The 16,730-nt window shown below is 43.4% G+C and overlaps 1 protein-coding gene across 3 annotated transcripts in view; it reads left to right on the top strand.

Moving 5' to 3' along the window:
• Positions 1-16,730, top strand: part of micall1a (MICAL-like 1a) — an 80,736-nt gene that overhangs the window by 33,986 nt on the left and 30,020 nt on the right. For all 3 annotated transcript variants that reach the window (XM_078532137.1, XM_078532136.1, XM_078532138.1), the window contains 2 exons: positions 1,423-2,309; positions 9,604-9,670. In XM_078532137.1, coding sequence (XP_078388263.1) covers positions 1,423-2,309; positions 9,604-9,670 — 954 coding nt within the window. The remainder of the gene's footprint in view (positions 1-1,422; positions 2,310-9,603; positions 9,671-16,730) is intronic.

The raw sequence follows: 16,730 nt of genomic DNA, 5'->3' as shown, positions 1-16,730 counted from the left end.
TCCATGTGGTGATGTTTAATGCTGTTAAGGAGGGAATTCCCGAATTCTGGCCTAGCAACAATGGTGGAACAGTTATATATGGCTAGGTCAGGATGGTGTATGACTTGGAGTTGATGGCTCTCCCCATTCCTGCTCTTGTCCTTGTTGATCAAGGAGCTGTTAGTAACTTTGTCCTGTAGATCGTACATACTGCGTCAGAGGAGAAGGATAGTGATTGGAGTGACAGGCTATGTTGAGGATGGTGTCAAGCTTCTTAAGTATTGCTGCAGTTCCACCCACGAGCAGTAAGTGGTGATTATTCAATCACGCTCCTGGCTTGAGCCTTGTAGATGGTGGAGGGACTTGAGGTGACAGGAGGTGAGCCACTCATCATGGAGTATCTAGTCTCTGCCCTGCCCTTGCAACCAAGCTATTGGTATGGTTGGCTGCGTTAAGCTCCTGACCAGTGGTGCCTGATGTTGATGGTGGGGGGCTTGACGTTGAGGTGACTGGACTTTCTATTCCCCAAGTTGGCCATTACTTCATGTAAATGTTACCTGCCACATGTCAGCACAAGCCTGGGTATTAACTGCATTCTGCTGTAGACTGGCATGGGCTGCTTCAGAGGAATTGTAATTGGAGCTGAACACTAGAATTGTCAGTGAACAGCCCCACTCCTAATCTTATGATAGAGGGACAGTCATTGTTGAAGCAGCTGAAGGTGGCTGGACTGAATACTTCCCGGAGGAACTCCTACAGTGATCTCCTGGGGCTGTGATAACCTGCCTCTGACAACCACAACCAGTCTCAGGCATGACTCCCAACACTGGAGGATTTTCCCCTTAACCCTGCCTCATTGGCCTCACTTCTGCTAGAGCTCTTGAGATATAGCTTCAGTCTAATGGGTAGAAACAACCTTCCTGCTCTTGTAGGGGTCCTGGGTGAAATGAAATAAAGCAAGGTCAGTCTGACTTCTGGCGTGATAGTAGAATCGGTGACCTCAGAGAGGGCACAGGGCTGATTGAGAAATGTGTTGTGGCTATCGTTGGCTTGGCCCATCATGGCCACTGTTCTGAAACTTCTCATGGGCAGTTAGGGATGGGAAAGAAATGCTGGCCTTGCCAGTGGTGCTCACATCCCATGAATGAATAAAAAAAAGGTGAAAAGCCTAAACATTCCCCTTTGGTTTAAAAAATAAAATGATGAGCATGACAATAAAAGGAAGCTTTAATTTACAGTTTCTACCAGTCTGAGAGCAGTGGTGTAGAGAGGTGTTATCTTTAGTGAGGGGTGAGTCTTAGGCTGGGGAAGGGGTGTTCTATACTTGTTTTTGGAACAATGAAAGATACTTTATTCCAGACATGTTATGTCCTACCTTGATCAAAGACTGGTGCATGATCTGGCCTGCTGGTTTAATCATACTCGTTTCCTCTTTCCTCTAAGGTGTAAGGAGTGTTCCAGCACTCTGCTCCCTGGAGCCTACAAACCTGGCGCACACTTGGGCACCTTTGTCTGTACACACCATCGAGGACGAGTCACCGGACAGCTGCAGCGTCCTCTGTCTGGACAGGCCCTGCAATCACACCATGGCTGTGGCTCCTTGCCTGCATTGACACTTTCATCAGCTAGCCCACTGACACTAAACCTTTCCCAGGGACCCACAGAAGGATCAGAAGATTATAAAGGCAGCCTGTCATTAGAGACAAAAATAAATGAAGAGGAAGATGGTGAGCAGATGAGCGCACAGGAGGGTCTTTCCCTTTCAGTTAAACGGCTTTCTGCAGCCTTTTCAGTTCCAACTGAAAACACTCACTCTGTGACTGGCACAACGTCGAGACAACTGGAGCTTTCGCATAGCTCTGACCTCAAGGATACATCAAAGCCTGGGGTGGGGGAATCTCAACTATCAGAGGAAGCACTAAAGCCAACAGAACCCTGTGATCCCAAAGAACAGTCTGAGCTTGGTGTGGGTGAGCAGCCGTTGCCAGGATCGCAGTCTGACCTGCAGAATTCTCAGAATGAGCAACGGCCAGCAGCACACGTGGAGGTGGGCATGGCCACAGAGAATGCAGCAAGCACCAACACCTCGGGGACTGCAGCCAGAAACACCGGCGACAGCCCACACACAAACCTGGCTTCAGTAAACAAAGAAACCCCTGACGAGAAGCTGAAGTCTCCTCCGGTTCCTGTTCCGAGGAAAACAGTTGACTCTGCTTCGTCACCCGTGACAACACCACGTCCAGTACCACGGACGCGAATTAGCTTTGGTGGTGGTAGTGTAACAAGTGAAACAGCTATCCTGAAATCGGAGAGCAGTGTACTGGTAAATGGTATGTGATGCTTCTACAATAATTGCGAGTTTTATTGGTACAGTACCTTTAATGTAGGAATCCGTCCCAATGCGTGTCAGAGTGAGGAAAAGAGTGGATAATAAAGAATAAGAGTAGCAGATTTGCACAAAAGCTTGGTAAAAGAAATGGATCTTAAGGAAGGTTTTTAAGGATGAAAATTCCTGAGTTTAGAGCCTGGTTGGCAGAGGCTACAATCGTTAACAGTGAGGTGAAGTGAGAGGGTACATAGGGTGCTGTAGAGTTCAAGATTGGAGTTGTAGGGCTGAAGGGAATCACAGGAATGTGGTGGGGCAAGGCCATGGAGAGAGTTAAACATGAGAACAATATAAACCTGAGGCACTGAGGAGACAGTGTAAGTCAGTAGAGTTTTGAGTGTAAAAGGGCTGCACTCCATTTTCCCCTTAATTCCAGGCTTCCATTTTCTTAATAAGTTTCTTGTATGACACTTTGTTGAATTCCTTCCGAAAGTCCACATAAAGAACATCTACTACACTACTTTGATCAACCTTCTCTGTTTATTCATCGAAGAATTCAAGCAAGTTCGTCAGACATGATTTGCTTTTGACTAATCATGCTGGCTCTCCTTGATGCCTTCCCAAATGAAAGTTTATTTTGCTCCTGATAGTCGTTTCCAATGACTTCCCTGTACTAAGCTAGGTGGAAATGTACGTTGTGAGGAGGACCCATTGAGCCTGCAAAGAGATATCAACAGATTAAGTGAGTGGGCAACAAGATGGCAGATGGAACATAATGTGGGGAAATGTGAGGTTATTCACTTTGCTTGTAAGAATAGTAAAGCAGAATACCTTTTAAAGGCGTGAAACTTGTAAATGTTGACGTTCAGAGAAACTTGGGTGTGTTCGTACAAGGAATTCAGAAAGTTAGTATGCAGGTACAGCAAACAATTAGGAAGGCAAATGGCACGTTGACTTTTATTGCAAGGGGATTGGAGTAGAGGAATAAAGAGGTATTGCTGCATCAGTACAGGGCATTGATGAAACTACACCTCCTGTTTCTATTCCTAACCAAGTTGCAGATAGAGTTACCAGCTTCAATCACGGAGTTCCCCTACTACCTTTGAATGTCTTCCTGTAAACAGCACTTGCTGTCTCCCATCTGTATAACAGCTTATAATCCTGTTGTTCCAGGAGGATAGTTTCAGTTTAGGCTTGTATGCAGCAAGGTTACATTTAAAGATATGTTAAAAATATTGTGTGTAGATGCATTTCCTGTCGACAAACACTCCTGTTCTCACAGTTTTTGGCTCATGCTTTTATGTTAATGTTTAACGTCGAAACTGCCTGTGGAATAAATGTAATAAGAACTTCCAGTGTTTGTTGATGAACCAACATTGTCATTAAAGTTATCAGTTACTAAGAAAAGGTAATATCCAAAATAAATTCAAAGAATGAATATTTCTTCATAGTTTGATCACATTTACCCACTGCATTGTCTTTTATGTCATTGCCTTCTTTAAAGTTTATACTTGGAAAAAATATAGAAAGTCTTGGAATATATAGATATATAGAAAGTCTTGGAATTTATATAGATCTTCTTGACCTCAGGATGTCCAAAAGCTCTTTACAGCCAATGAAGTACTTTTGAAGTGTAGTCACTTGTAATGTAGGAATCATGCCAGCCAATTTGCACACAGCAAGATCCCACAATTAGCAACGTGATAATAACCAGATAATCTGCTGTTTTGTTGAACAAGAAATATTGGCCAGGCGCAAGTGATAATCCTTGTGTTCTTTGAATAGTGCCATGGGATATTTTATGTCCACCTGAGGGGGCAGATAGGGTCTAGGTTAAACACTCATTCAAAAGACAGCAGCTCCGATGGCAGAGCACTCACTCATTGTGCTGCACTGGAGTGTAAGCCTGAATTTTGTGCTTGGGGTCACTGGAGTCAGGATCTTGCTACTCAGAAGCAAAGGAGATAATACTAAGCCACGGTTGAAATAAAGACCTAAACTTGTCTCAAAAACCTGGGCTTCGACTGGAAATTTTTACCTCAGTAAATTTGCTCCAAACACACCTGGATATTTTGAAAATACGCAGTTTGCAGAATTTCCTGATGTGAATCAGTAAATTTGAGTTGGTGGCACAGTGTGTCCCCCTTATCCAGAGGGTTTGAAAATCGCTTTGCCTTTGCCAAAAGATTTCCAAACAAGCTGAAGATTCGATTCCCAGGGATATGTTTCAAAAAAGCCTGTAAAATATTAACAGCTTTTTCAATAGTGAGGGGCCCATTAGGGGAGACGGTGGCATAGTGGTAATACTGCTAGACTAGTAAGGACTGCATATAGCCTACCCTTCAGTAAAAGATTGTTCGCTCCTTGTTAACCTTCACAAGGGGAGATGGTGGTGTAGAGGTAATGTCACTGGACTAGTAATCCAGAGGCCCAGGCTGTGGGGCCTCAGGTTCAAATCACACCATGGCGGCTGGTGGAATTTAAATTTAATTAATAAATTCAATTATTTAATAAATCTGAAATTAGAGGCGTCTCAGTAATGGTGACTGTGAAATAATCATTGATTGTTGTAAAAACCCACCTGGTTCACCCATGTCCTTCAGAGAAGGAAATCTTCCTTTCTTACCTGGTCTGGCCTACATGTGATTCCGGACCCACAGCAATGTGGCTGACTTTTAACTGCCCCCTGAAATGGCCTAGCAAGCTACTTAGTTGTACCAAGCCCCTACAGAAAAGTCAATAACAGATGGACTGTAGTGGTTCAAGGTGGCTCACCACCTCGTCCTCAAGGGCCATCAGGAATGGGCAGCAAATGCTGGCCAAGCTGGCGACACCCACATTCCATAAAAGAATAAAAAAAATACAAACATGATTAACACAGTGGTGATTAGAAGCTACATAGTTCCTTGTCTTCAGTCGAAAAGTTGAAAATTCATTAGCAAAATTAATCTCTTAGGGCTTAAGCAGTTTTAACATTTTTAAAAACTGCATGAAGAGTGAATTTGAGCGTTCAATAAAACTTTTCGTTCACTGAAATTTGTTTCTTGCCGTCTGTGTTGATAGGTGATCTTACAATGCACTAGTTCCTTTAGTGCAAAGCCAAGACTGAAGACAGGGAAACACGGACAGTACACACTGATGGTAGCAGGTCATGGAAGGAGGCTGATAAGGATCAGGGAAATTTGGATCCTATTGTCCTCGGTCCCCTCCTCCCCAAGGTTGTGAGACCCGGACTTCCCCCTGCTGTCAGATCCCAATAACCTCCAATTCCTGCAGATTATTATACATCCCAAAGCTTATGCACTCTTCTCAGTGCAGCTGAACCCCAAGACCTTCTCCTTGCTAATGTTACCCCCTCGATCTCCCAAACCCTTCTCAAATGCTCACCAGCTGTTAGACTGCATTCCCAATGATCCCTGATTTCACCGCATACTCCTAGATTATGCACCATCCTTCTCCAATACTCCCAGATTGGTGGAGCCCAGTTCCTGGGATTTGTCCTTTTGTTTTCAGACCACTCTACTATAGTGCTCTCAGCACCACGTGATTCATAGTAATAATCCTCACCTCCTCTCCCCCACATTACTGCCAGAACCCAGGCTGGACCAAGAAATCTCTATAATACATCCTATTATAAAACTTCTGACTCGTCATCTGCCATCAGGGGTTGCTCTAAATTAAATTAAATTAAATAGAACCATGTTGCAGAGTGGGTGTAATTTGAATGAGTCACTCCATGTGGTATAGGAACTGCTATTTTTAAATTGTGATGACTTAAGTTTTGCAGAATTCTTAAGTGAGCAAAAGGCAAATTTGGCTGATGTGGGCTTAGCTAATTCTCCATTTCTGCATAGTGTCACTACCCATTGTGATCACAAAGTTATCTTCACTGTGAGCAGTGAGTCTGGCCTCTTTCTGTGTGTTTTAAATAGCTTTGAATAACATTGTGAAATGTACTCCCAGAATTACAAGCTAACAAGTCATTGTTTCAAAGATAACTTGCAAAGTACTTTTGACACTTTTCTTCATATAGGAAGCTATTTGGGTCAGGGAGAAAATGATACAAGATGTTATGCTTGTCAGGATAGACTGGAGGAGGTGGGGCTTTGTTCTGGAACCGTAGAAAAGTTACAGCGCAGGAAGAGGCCATTCGGTCCATCATGTCTGTGCCGGCCATAAAAAGAGAAAAAAGAAGCTAGCCGCTCATTTTTAATCTCACTTTCCAGCCCCTGGTCCGTAGCCTTGCAGGTTATAGCACTTCAGGTGCACATCCAGGTACCTTTTCAATGAGTTGAATGTTTCAGCCTCAATAACCAATTTAGACAGAGAGTTCCAGGTGCCCACCACTCTTTGGGTGAAAAAACTTTCCTCATGTTTATCCTACCCTACCCTATCTTCATAGCTGCAATTTTTAAGTCATGGCAACATTCTTGTAAATCTCCTCCGTATTCTGTCTGTCCAGATTCTCTACAAAAAAAGTCAAAGAGGTGGCCTAATGGAGGCCTTCAAAATTATAAAAGGGATAATGGGGTAGACGTTACTCAGTGCGGAGTCCAAATCCAAGAGCATAAATATAAAATAAAAATACCTGGAAAAACTCAGCAGGTCTGGCAGCATCTGTGGAGAGGAGCGCAGTTAATGTTTCGAGTCCAAATGACTCTTCAACAGAACTAAGTAAAAATAGAAAAGAGGTGAAATATAAGATGTAGTAGTGGTCTGCCTAAGGGCAAGTCCCCTCCTGAACTCCCCATGCCTCGCGGTCTTGCCCTTTCCTCTTCAGTTGCTCATTGGAGCCTCCCCCTTTACAATTTTAATGAGCCATGTGACTAGGGCAATGAATGCATGAGCTGGTTTCCCATTGCCTTCCTCACATGTGCTTAAAGGAAGCACAAGTCCTCTTCGCGCAAGATCCTGTGCCCATAAGCAGCCATTGCCGCCTTCGAAAGTTTGCTGGTTTCAATGCTGGTCAAGGCTTGTGAACCTGAGCATGGGAAATATGAGATAATCACTGATAAATCCATTGAAGAATTCAGGAGAAACTTCTTTATCTAGGGAGTGGTTGGAATGTGGAACTCAGTGTAGCTGAGGAAAACAGCATAGAAGCACTTGAGGGGACAGAAGATAAGCACCTGAGAGAGAATGGCATACAGGTCGAGTATCCTTTATCCAAAACCCTCGGGCCTGATTGCATTTTGGATTTCAGATCATTTCGGTTTTCGGATGCTACACATAAACTTACATTACAATAGCCTAAACCTAGGCTAAATATAGCCTAAAGTAAATAAAACGGCTAGAAAAGTAAGATGAGTACTGCATAATAAATATGCTGAATAATAAATACAGGATACCAGTAATAAGCTTCTTTTTGACATGTTCACCACAAAAACTGCAAGCACAAACAAACAACTAGACTTCCATGCTAAAGGTCGACGAGGTTCAAAAGAAGTGTGGTTTTTGGATGCGTTCAGTTTTCAGATTTACGGATAAAGGATATTCGACCTTTGGAAGGATATATTGATGGGAGTAGGGTGGGAGGAGCTCATGTGTGGAACATAAATACTGATATGGAATCTGCTGGACTGAATTACCTATTTCTGTGCTTAAATGCTAAATAATTCTTTGTTTTAAAGAAAAGGCACAGGGAAGGTTCACTAGAATGATTCCAGGAATCAGTGGTTAGAGTTATGAAGAAAGATGTAAAAATGTGGAACTTGTTTCACTGAAACAGCAGGTTAAGGGGAGTTCTGATAGAGGTTTTCAAAATTTAGAGAGGGTGAATAGTGAAAGATAGTTTGGAGTAATTGGCAATGTGATAACAAGCAGAGACTAAAGTTTATCACTCAACATATGAAGGAGAAAATTAGAAAGAATGTTTTCAAATAGAAGGTTATTGGAGTTGGGAATGTTTTACCACAAGACATTATTGAGGCAGTGACTAGAACAATTGGATAAGGATTTGAAAAGGGAGAATATAAAAGGGATACAGGAAATGAAACTGCTGTACACAGCTAAAGTGAGAGAGCTAGCACAGACACTGATCTCTTTCTGTGCTATAACTTCTGATCCTGTGAAACATTTCAATGTTATGAGACACTGTATAAATATAGGTCTTACATAGGAAGGACATTGAGTCTCCAGATATGGCGGAGCTGGTGTGTTTCAAATTCCTTTGGGATCATTGTGTAAACTTGTCTTTACTGAACTAGCGCTGATTTATGGTATAAGGTTATGAACAGAAACAAACATGTGGCTGAAAACGAGGCCTTATATAGAGTAGAACCGGGAAGGTACCTGATTTTTCCATGGGCCAAACTGCTTAAAGGGATAAATTGGTTGTGTGATCCAATGTTCCTAAGCCTACAGTATAAAAAATTAAGTTAAAAGTCAGGCCCAGAGGAATTAGCAATCTGTAATCAGTACTCTGCTGCAGTGGTGAAGTCATTCTACAAGTTAGAGGATGCTCATAAAGTATAGGAATCTTTGTGGTGCTATACTGCAAATGTCTACTTTAGAATTGTTGGTGATGTTAAGCTTACTTTTAGAGGAATTATAATTATTTTCTAACTACATCACCTCACTAAAAACAAAAGAAAGACTTGCATTTTAATAGTGGCAGTCACGCCCTCAGGACATCCTTAAGTGCTTTACAGCCAATTAGATATTTTTGAAATGCGGTCACTCTCGGAAACTTAGCAGCCTGTTTGTGCACAGCAACATCCCACAAACAATATGATGATGACGAGATAATCTGTTTTCGTGATGTTGGTTGACGGATAAATTATTGGCCAGGAGACTGGGGAGAACTCCCTTGTGCTTCTTTAACATAGTGCCAAGGAACTTATTGCATCCACCTTAGGGGGTACTCATGTAGTGTCGCTTGCTTGTGTGTGCAGGACCAGGGATGAGGTACACCTGTTTAGTATCTCTCAGTAAAGTATGAATCAGTCCCCCTTTTTGAAAGAATGGGAAAGCCACTGTGTGTGATTCCCATGCACAATTCATATAGCAAGAGGGTTTCACTGTTACAACCCCTGGGTCACCTGACCATACTCGATACTGGGCAGTAAAGGTAAACTGATTTTAGAGGATGTGGGGTCCAATTACAGAAGAACCTAGTGACATTGAACCTTAGAGATTCTGTACAGCGAACCTGAAATTTGTAACCTGCATAAGTTAAAACTTTGTAAAGGCGACTTAGATACAGAGGAACTTGCAAGTTTTTGCAGTAACTGTCCATGTCACTGTTTATTAACTCTCTCCAGCAGAAGCTTCAATCATTTCTTTTGCCACTTATTTAGGAGGAACGACTGAGCAAACTACACCTGTACCGAAGCCACGTGACTGTCTGCAGTCCCTTGCGGAAAGGTGAGTGTCTTTGTGCAGGTAGGTTGGCCAGGGCCTTTCACTCGATTGATACCATCCTTGTTAGAAAGCAACTTGCAATTCTCTACTGGACTAGACTTGGTAGCTGCAGGGAGCAGGGCCATGTGCAGGGAGCAGGGCCATGTGCAGGGAGCAGGGTGCTGTTGGCAATTAATATGGCACTGCATAAGCTGTGATTTTTTTCTGGTGGGTGACTGCTTGGTGCTTCACTTTAGTCACAGAGATCCCTTTGATGGCTTGATGCTTGCACTCGCTTGATTGAAGCTTTGTGCATCAGAAAATCCAGGTGTCTGCTGCTTGCTCAGGCTACCTTCAGCCTCTCGGAATCTGCTCAGGTTTCTCTCCCAATTAGTCTCCGCTCCAATCATTGCGGTTTCCCTAAATGGATCTTTTTGGGATACGGTGCTTGTTAATAGGACCCAAGCCAGTTGATGAAGCCAAAACCAAGGCACAGAGCTTTTTTTTATATTGAGCGAGCTTATTGACTTGTTCAGTCTCACAGCTCTCCTCCCACCCAATTCAGTGCTATTTATAGCCTCTTTTAAATAAAACCAAAATCAATAAAATAAACTAATTAAAGTGGGAGGGGGGTAAACAGCCTCTGATGTAACTAGAACAAAATATCAAAGGAAACCTAAAAAATCGAATTAAAATGGTATTTCTGGGTCTGACAATCAAACCCCCTATTTATAGACTCTTTTAAGAAAACAAATGGTCGAAACAAATTAACTAATAGATAGGATGACAACCCCTGGTAGGGTACTGTAACTAGAACAAACAACGTTAAAGGAAAAAGTGACATATTTACTTTAGGATAGGGAATCCTCGTTGGCCAATACAGGAATTGAACTTGCGACCTATGGTATCATTAGCATGATGCTCTAACCATCTGAACTAATTGGCCATGAATTTAAATCCCACCAGCAGCCATGGTGGGGTTCAAACCACTGCCCCCAGAGCATTAGCCTAGTCTCTGGATTACTGGCCCAGTAGCATTACCACTATGCCACCGTCTTCTCTAATCCCCTATTTATAGCCTCTTTTAAATAAAACAAATGGCCAATAAAACTAATTGTTGGGGATGACAGCCCCTGGTGGGGCACTGTAACAAAAAATCAAAACTTCAAAGGAAGCTTACAAAATCAAATCAAAATATCATCCTAGGGTGATGATGCACCCCAACCCCGTGGAGCCCACCGGTCACGGAAGGCCTCAAACATGTCAGTGGAGAGGTGCTCCCTCTCTAGGGCCACCCAGCCTCGAATATAGCCGCGGTAGAGGGGCAGACAGTCAGGTCACACCACCCCCTTGCTGGGCTTGTTGATGGCCACCTAAGGGTTGCTGAATCCCAGGATTGAACCAGGGACCTTCAGATCTTCAGGCTAACACTCTCCCAACTCAGCTATTTCAGCCACCATAAAATCTTAGCTTCATGGTCACCATTACTGAGACAAGCTTCTATATTCCAAATTTATTAATTGAATTCAAATTCCATCAGCTGCAGTGGTTAGATTTGAATCCATCTCCGCAGAGAATTAACCTGGGTTTCTGGATTATTAGTACAGTAACATTGCTAATACGTCACCATCTTCCCTAATCCCCTATTTATAGACTATTTGAGATAAAAAAAGCTATCAGTTCCAGAATTTTCAATTGACCCCAAGCATTTAACAGGGATGGACACATACAGAGACACAATGACGAGGATGATATTTGGACCCACGCGTACAAAGCACAATGGATTAGCAGTCCATCACCTTAACCCCTCAGCCACCTCATCACATCCCCTATTTATATGTGCTCGAAGACAATTAATACCCATCACCTGTTTCTCTTGACCATAACAATGTAATTAACAAATCTTAATGATGTAATTTGACAAAACATTAACAGTGCTTGCCTCAGTTTTCTGCTGCTGTTCCAGCATCTCATCAAGGGAGAGCCAAAACTGTGCGTTTTGACGGGCTATTGAATTGAGGCAAAGGATGACAGCTCAACCTGATCCTGTCCTCTCCTGGGGCTAAATTTTGCCGTCGGCGAGCAGGGGGCGGGGCCCGCTCGCCGACACGTGAAATAACGCAGGGGAACCCCCGACGTCATCCCGTCCCATTTAAATTTTCAGGAAGGTGGGGGCGCAGCAAAATCAGCTGTGCACCCGCAGACCTGTCAATGGCCAATTGAGACCATTGGCAGGATCATTGAAACAATTAAAGGACCTGCCCGCCCACATAAAATGGCGGCGGGGCCCGCTTCTCCGGCGGGGATCGGCTCCCCGCCCACCGGAGATTGGGTCGGGCCCGCCCAGCAGGCAGAAAATTCTGCCCCTGGTGTCCACAATACCCTTTACAGTGGTCATCACTGGATAGTGATCAGGAGCATGAACACTTGCTTTCCCTTCATCCTTTAACCCAGCAGCATGGAGGAACATTCGGCCCATCTAACCTGCGTCTCCATTTTGTTCTATCTCTTGCTCCTAACTGCTTGCACACTCTCCACATCCCCTTACATCCCTCCTTCTCAAGTAAGTGTTTCTCTCCCTTTTAAAAACCTGAATTCTCTCTGTACCTCTGGCCATCTAGAGCATACAGACATAGGATTACATATATTTTTTTAAACTTACTCTTTCACAGGATATGAGCGTCACTGGCTAGTCCAGCATTTATTACCCATCCCTAAGTTCCCTTGAGAAGATGATGGTGAGCCATCACCTTGAACTGCCGTAGTCCATGTGGTCTAGGTATACCCACAGTGCTGTTAGAAGGGAGTTTGACCCAGAATATACAAGAGCAGGCCATTCAGCCCAGTCAGTCCATGCCGGTGTTTCTACTCTACCCTTGCCTCCTCCCATCTTTTCTCATCTAAATCTACCATTGTAACTTTCTAATCCCTTGACCCTCAAATGCTTATCCAGTTTCCCCTTAAATCCATCTATTCTATTCACTTCAACCACTCCCTGTGGTAATGAGTTCCACATTCTCGCCACTCTTTGGGTAAAGAACTCCTGACTTCCCTATTGGATTTTTTTGGTGATCATCTTACGTTGATGGCCTCTAGTTATGCTCTTTCCACAAGAGGAAACATTCAGAACTGCATGCAGTATTCTAAGTGTGGTCTAATTATGGTTCAATACGGGTTCAGCTTAAGTTTCCTACTTTCAAATTCTATCCCTCTAGAAATAAAGCCTAGTGCTTGGTTTGCTTTTTAAATGGCCTTGCTACTCTGTCCTGCAACTTTTAGTGATTGGTGTATTTATACCCTGAGATCCCATTGTTCCTTTTGCTGCTCAACCAAAACTTGCACCTTCAATAAGTGACCTTCATATTCTCCCTACCAAAATGTGCTACCTCACATTCAGCTGTGTTGAAACTCATTTCATAATTGTTTGCCCATTCTTTAGGTTTATTTATGTAATTTGTTGGAGTCCTTCTCAGTATTGACTATCCCCCTCCAATTTGGTGTCTCGGCAAATTTAGAGATTGTGGTTTTGATTCCAAAGTCCAAATCGCTAATGTCAATTGTAAACAGCAGTGATACCTGCACTGATCCTTGTGGAACACCACTTTCCACTGTCTGCCGCTCTGAATAATGACCTTTTACTCCCACTTTCCACTTTCTATCTCGAATCCAACTAGCAATCCATTCTGCCACTTGTCCCCTGACTCCACATTCTCTGACATTATTCATTAGTCTATTATGAGGCACCTTATCAAAGGCCTTTTGAAAATCCAGATAAATTACATCTACTATGTTACCATTGTCTACTCTGATACATCCTCAAAAAGTTCAATAAGGTTGGTCAAGCAAGATTTCCCTTTTGAGATCCATGCTGACTATTCATTATTATATTTCTCATTTCTAAATGTTCTTCTGTTCTCTTCTTTAGTAAGGATTTCATCATTTTAACTGATGTTAAGCTGACTGGTCTATAATTCCCTGGACATAATCTGTCCCTTATTAAATATAGGAATTACATTAGCTATCCACCAGTCCCCTGGCACAACACCTTTTACCAACAAATTATTAAATATGAAGAGTTGCTGCTTTTCCCTAGATTGCACTTTACTCCATCTATTAACTTGGTTTTCATCATACTTAAGTCCTTTTCTATCATCATCTTAAAGCATATTATGGCCACTATTGCCTAGACGTTCCCCTACTTTTACCTGCTCTGGTTAATTCCCTATTGCCAGATCCAATAGCGAATTTTCCCTTGTTGGGCTTTTGGTTTAGAAAGGAGTCCTTATACATCGTTGGGACTCCATTCCCTTATCCCCATTACCTACCTCTTCTGTGCAATTAATATCAGGGTAGTTGAAATCCCCGTGATGATTATTCCACGTTTTTTACTCAATTCCCTGATTTGTCTACATCTATCATCTGCCACCTCCCTTCCACTATGAGGTGGTCTGTAGACTACACTTAACAGTGTGATAGATCCTTTATCACCTTTTATCTCTATCTGTTTGGATTCTATTTTTGTCTTGCTGATGGCGAATAAGCACAGCTACTCCACCTCCCCAATTTCCCTTTCTGTCTTTTCTAAATATGTTATATCCTGCAATGTTTAATTCCCAGTCCTGATTTTTCTGTAGCCATGTCTCAGTAATCCCTATTATCTCTGGTTCCTCCCAGTGAATGATTGCCTCCAGATCCCCTGTTTTATTATGGTCACTGTGTGTGCATTGCTGTGCAGACATTTTAAGTTATTTTTAATTGGATTTCCTCTCATTTCATGTTTAACCACCCTTTTAGGCTCCTGTTCTATAACTCTTATTTATTCTCTTGTTAACCATGTTAATGTTCCTGATATGTCTGTCCTTTGCCATCATATGCACAGCCTGGGCAATAATCCAGAGATTATTTCCCTCAAGGTTCTGCTTTTTCATTTAGAGACTAACTCCTGTTACTTTTCAGCAGGACCTCCTCCCTGTTCCTACTATGTCATTTGTTCCAAAATAGACCACAACAACTCGATTAATCCTCACCCTTTCCAAGTTCTCCTGCTGCTGCCATGTGATATCCCTTATCCTGGCACTGGGTAGGCAACACACCCTTTGGAATTCTTATTCTTGGCTTCAGAGGACATTATCTGGCCCACTGATTAGAGCGCTCTCCCATTACTACCACATTTCTATTCTGCTCTACCACCCAATCTGGAGCGTCTTCGGAGCCAAGGTGCCTTGCTCTTCATTGTGGCTGCCCTTTCTGCAATCTTCCTCCTTATTCTCACAGGTGACAATTATATCATCTCTGTTGGACAGGGAAAGTGTCAGCGGAACCTCCTTCTCAACCTCTCCTAAATCCCTGCCCCACCCAGCTCCCCGTCAGTCACACTCTCTCTTTCCTGAATGTGCGTTTTCTCCTGGGGTTTGACTGTATTCTGGATAAAACTGTCCAGAAATGTCTCCCCCTCACTTATGTGTTGGGATCTCTCCAACTTGCAGTCCAGCTCAATGATTCTGAGTTGGAGAGATTTGGGATGGAGACATCTGCAGATATTTTTGTTTACGATAGTCTTGATGTCCACCGTGTTAAAATTCAAACCTACCCATAAGGATTTTGTGCAGTGTCCGTTTCTCTGCTGGATAACTGTAGAGTGCGTCCATTTGAAGAATAAGCACCCTGTACAGGGTGGTGGAAAAGGTGTAGGAGGCTGCCCCTTGGGCAGAATTTTACATCCCGCGGGTGGGGAGGCGGGCGGGCGCCTGATACGATCGGGTGTAAAATAGTGCGCGATGACGTCGGGCGAGCATCCTGACGCCATCGCGCACTTGTGCGATGTTTCGGTCGGCTGGTGGGTGCGACAGTCAGCAGTGCACCCGCCAACAATTAAGAGGCCTATTAAGGCCATTAATTTATTCATTAAGGGAGAGTTTTCACTGCCCGTCCAACCGTAACGGTTGGCGGGCGGGCGAATCGGCCAGGCGGCCTTCGTATTTTTGAGGAAACCTCATCCACGGGCGGGACGAGGTTTTTGATAGTAATTAAAATAAAAATGTTTTGACAGAATTCTTAGACTCTATTCACGTGAGGGAATCTGATGTGGGGACATTTTTTTCAGAATTTCAAAATCTTTATTTTTGTATTTAAAAATTTTCAGCTCCCTGAGGCAACTCACTGCCTTCAGGGAGCTTTCATTGCACCCTGCACAGACCTCAGCGCTTGCCCACCCCCCACCCCCACCCCGGCAGTGCTGAGCCTTCCAGTGCATGTTTCACACTGGCTGCCAAAAATTCTGCCACTTGTTTTGCGTGATTTTGATAGAGATGGACCAATCTGGTCCAGCTACAAAGAAAGTGGAAATCCCATAGGTAGGGTGAGGGAGACAGAAGGGAATGAAATTGACTCTGGGCATCTGCCTTTTGATGCAAAGTGATGAACACTGTGTACAAAACCCATGTGGAATTGGCCTCAGCAGAGCCTCTGTGTATTGTCTAGGTGTAACGGTGTGTCAGAGAAACCTAGAGCAGTCTTCCCCAGCCCAGCTAAGAACAGAAGCACTGCAGGCCTCTGGCATGACTTGCTGCCAGTTCATGGTAAATCCTTACCCCAGTGGCACTCAGCTCAGCAAGCTAATGTATTCCCTGAAGCCTGGCCTCCTTTGGCATTTCAGGCTGTATGAATGTACTAGACAGGAAAAGACCGGCTGGTTCCTTACAGTTGTGTTTCAATTAAGCATCATGTTCCCCAAGGCCCCCAGAGCAATTCAAGGGAAAAAGGAATTCTGTGAAATTCCTTCTCCAACCATCCTGAAGGTGACAAAAATGAATTCCAGGAGACCATAGGAAACATGAGTCACAACATGAGTCAAAATCCTGGAACTCACTTTCCTGGAACAGCACTGTGGGTGTACGCATACCACATGGTCTTCAGCAGTTCAAGAAGGCAGCTTGCCACCACCTTCTCAAGGGCAATTAACGATTGCAATAAATGCTGGCCTAGCCAGCAAAGCCCACACTCCATGAAGGAATAAAAAATGCCCAAGTATCTACGACATTACCCTTATCTACTCTATTAGTTCTTCAAATCAATTCAGTAAGGT

The sequence above is a fragment of the Cetorhinus maximus genome, chromosome 29 (assembly GCF_964194155.1).
Source record: "Cetorhinus maximus chromosome 29, sCetMax3.hap1.1, whole genome shotgun sequence".
NCBI classification, from domain to species: Eukaryota; Metazoa; Chordata; class Chondrichthyes; order Lamniformes; family Cetorhinidae; genus Cetorhinus; species Cetorhinus maximus.
This window is presented reverse-complemented; position numbering and strand designations above follow the sequence as displayed.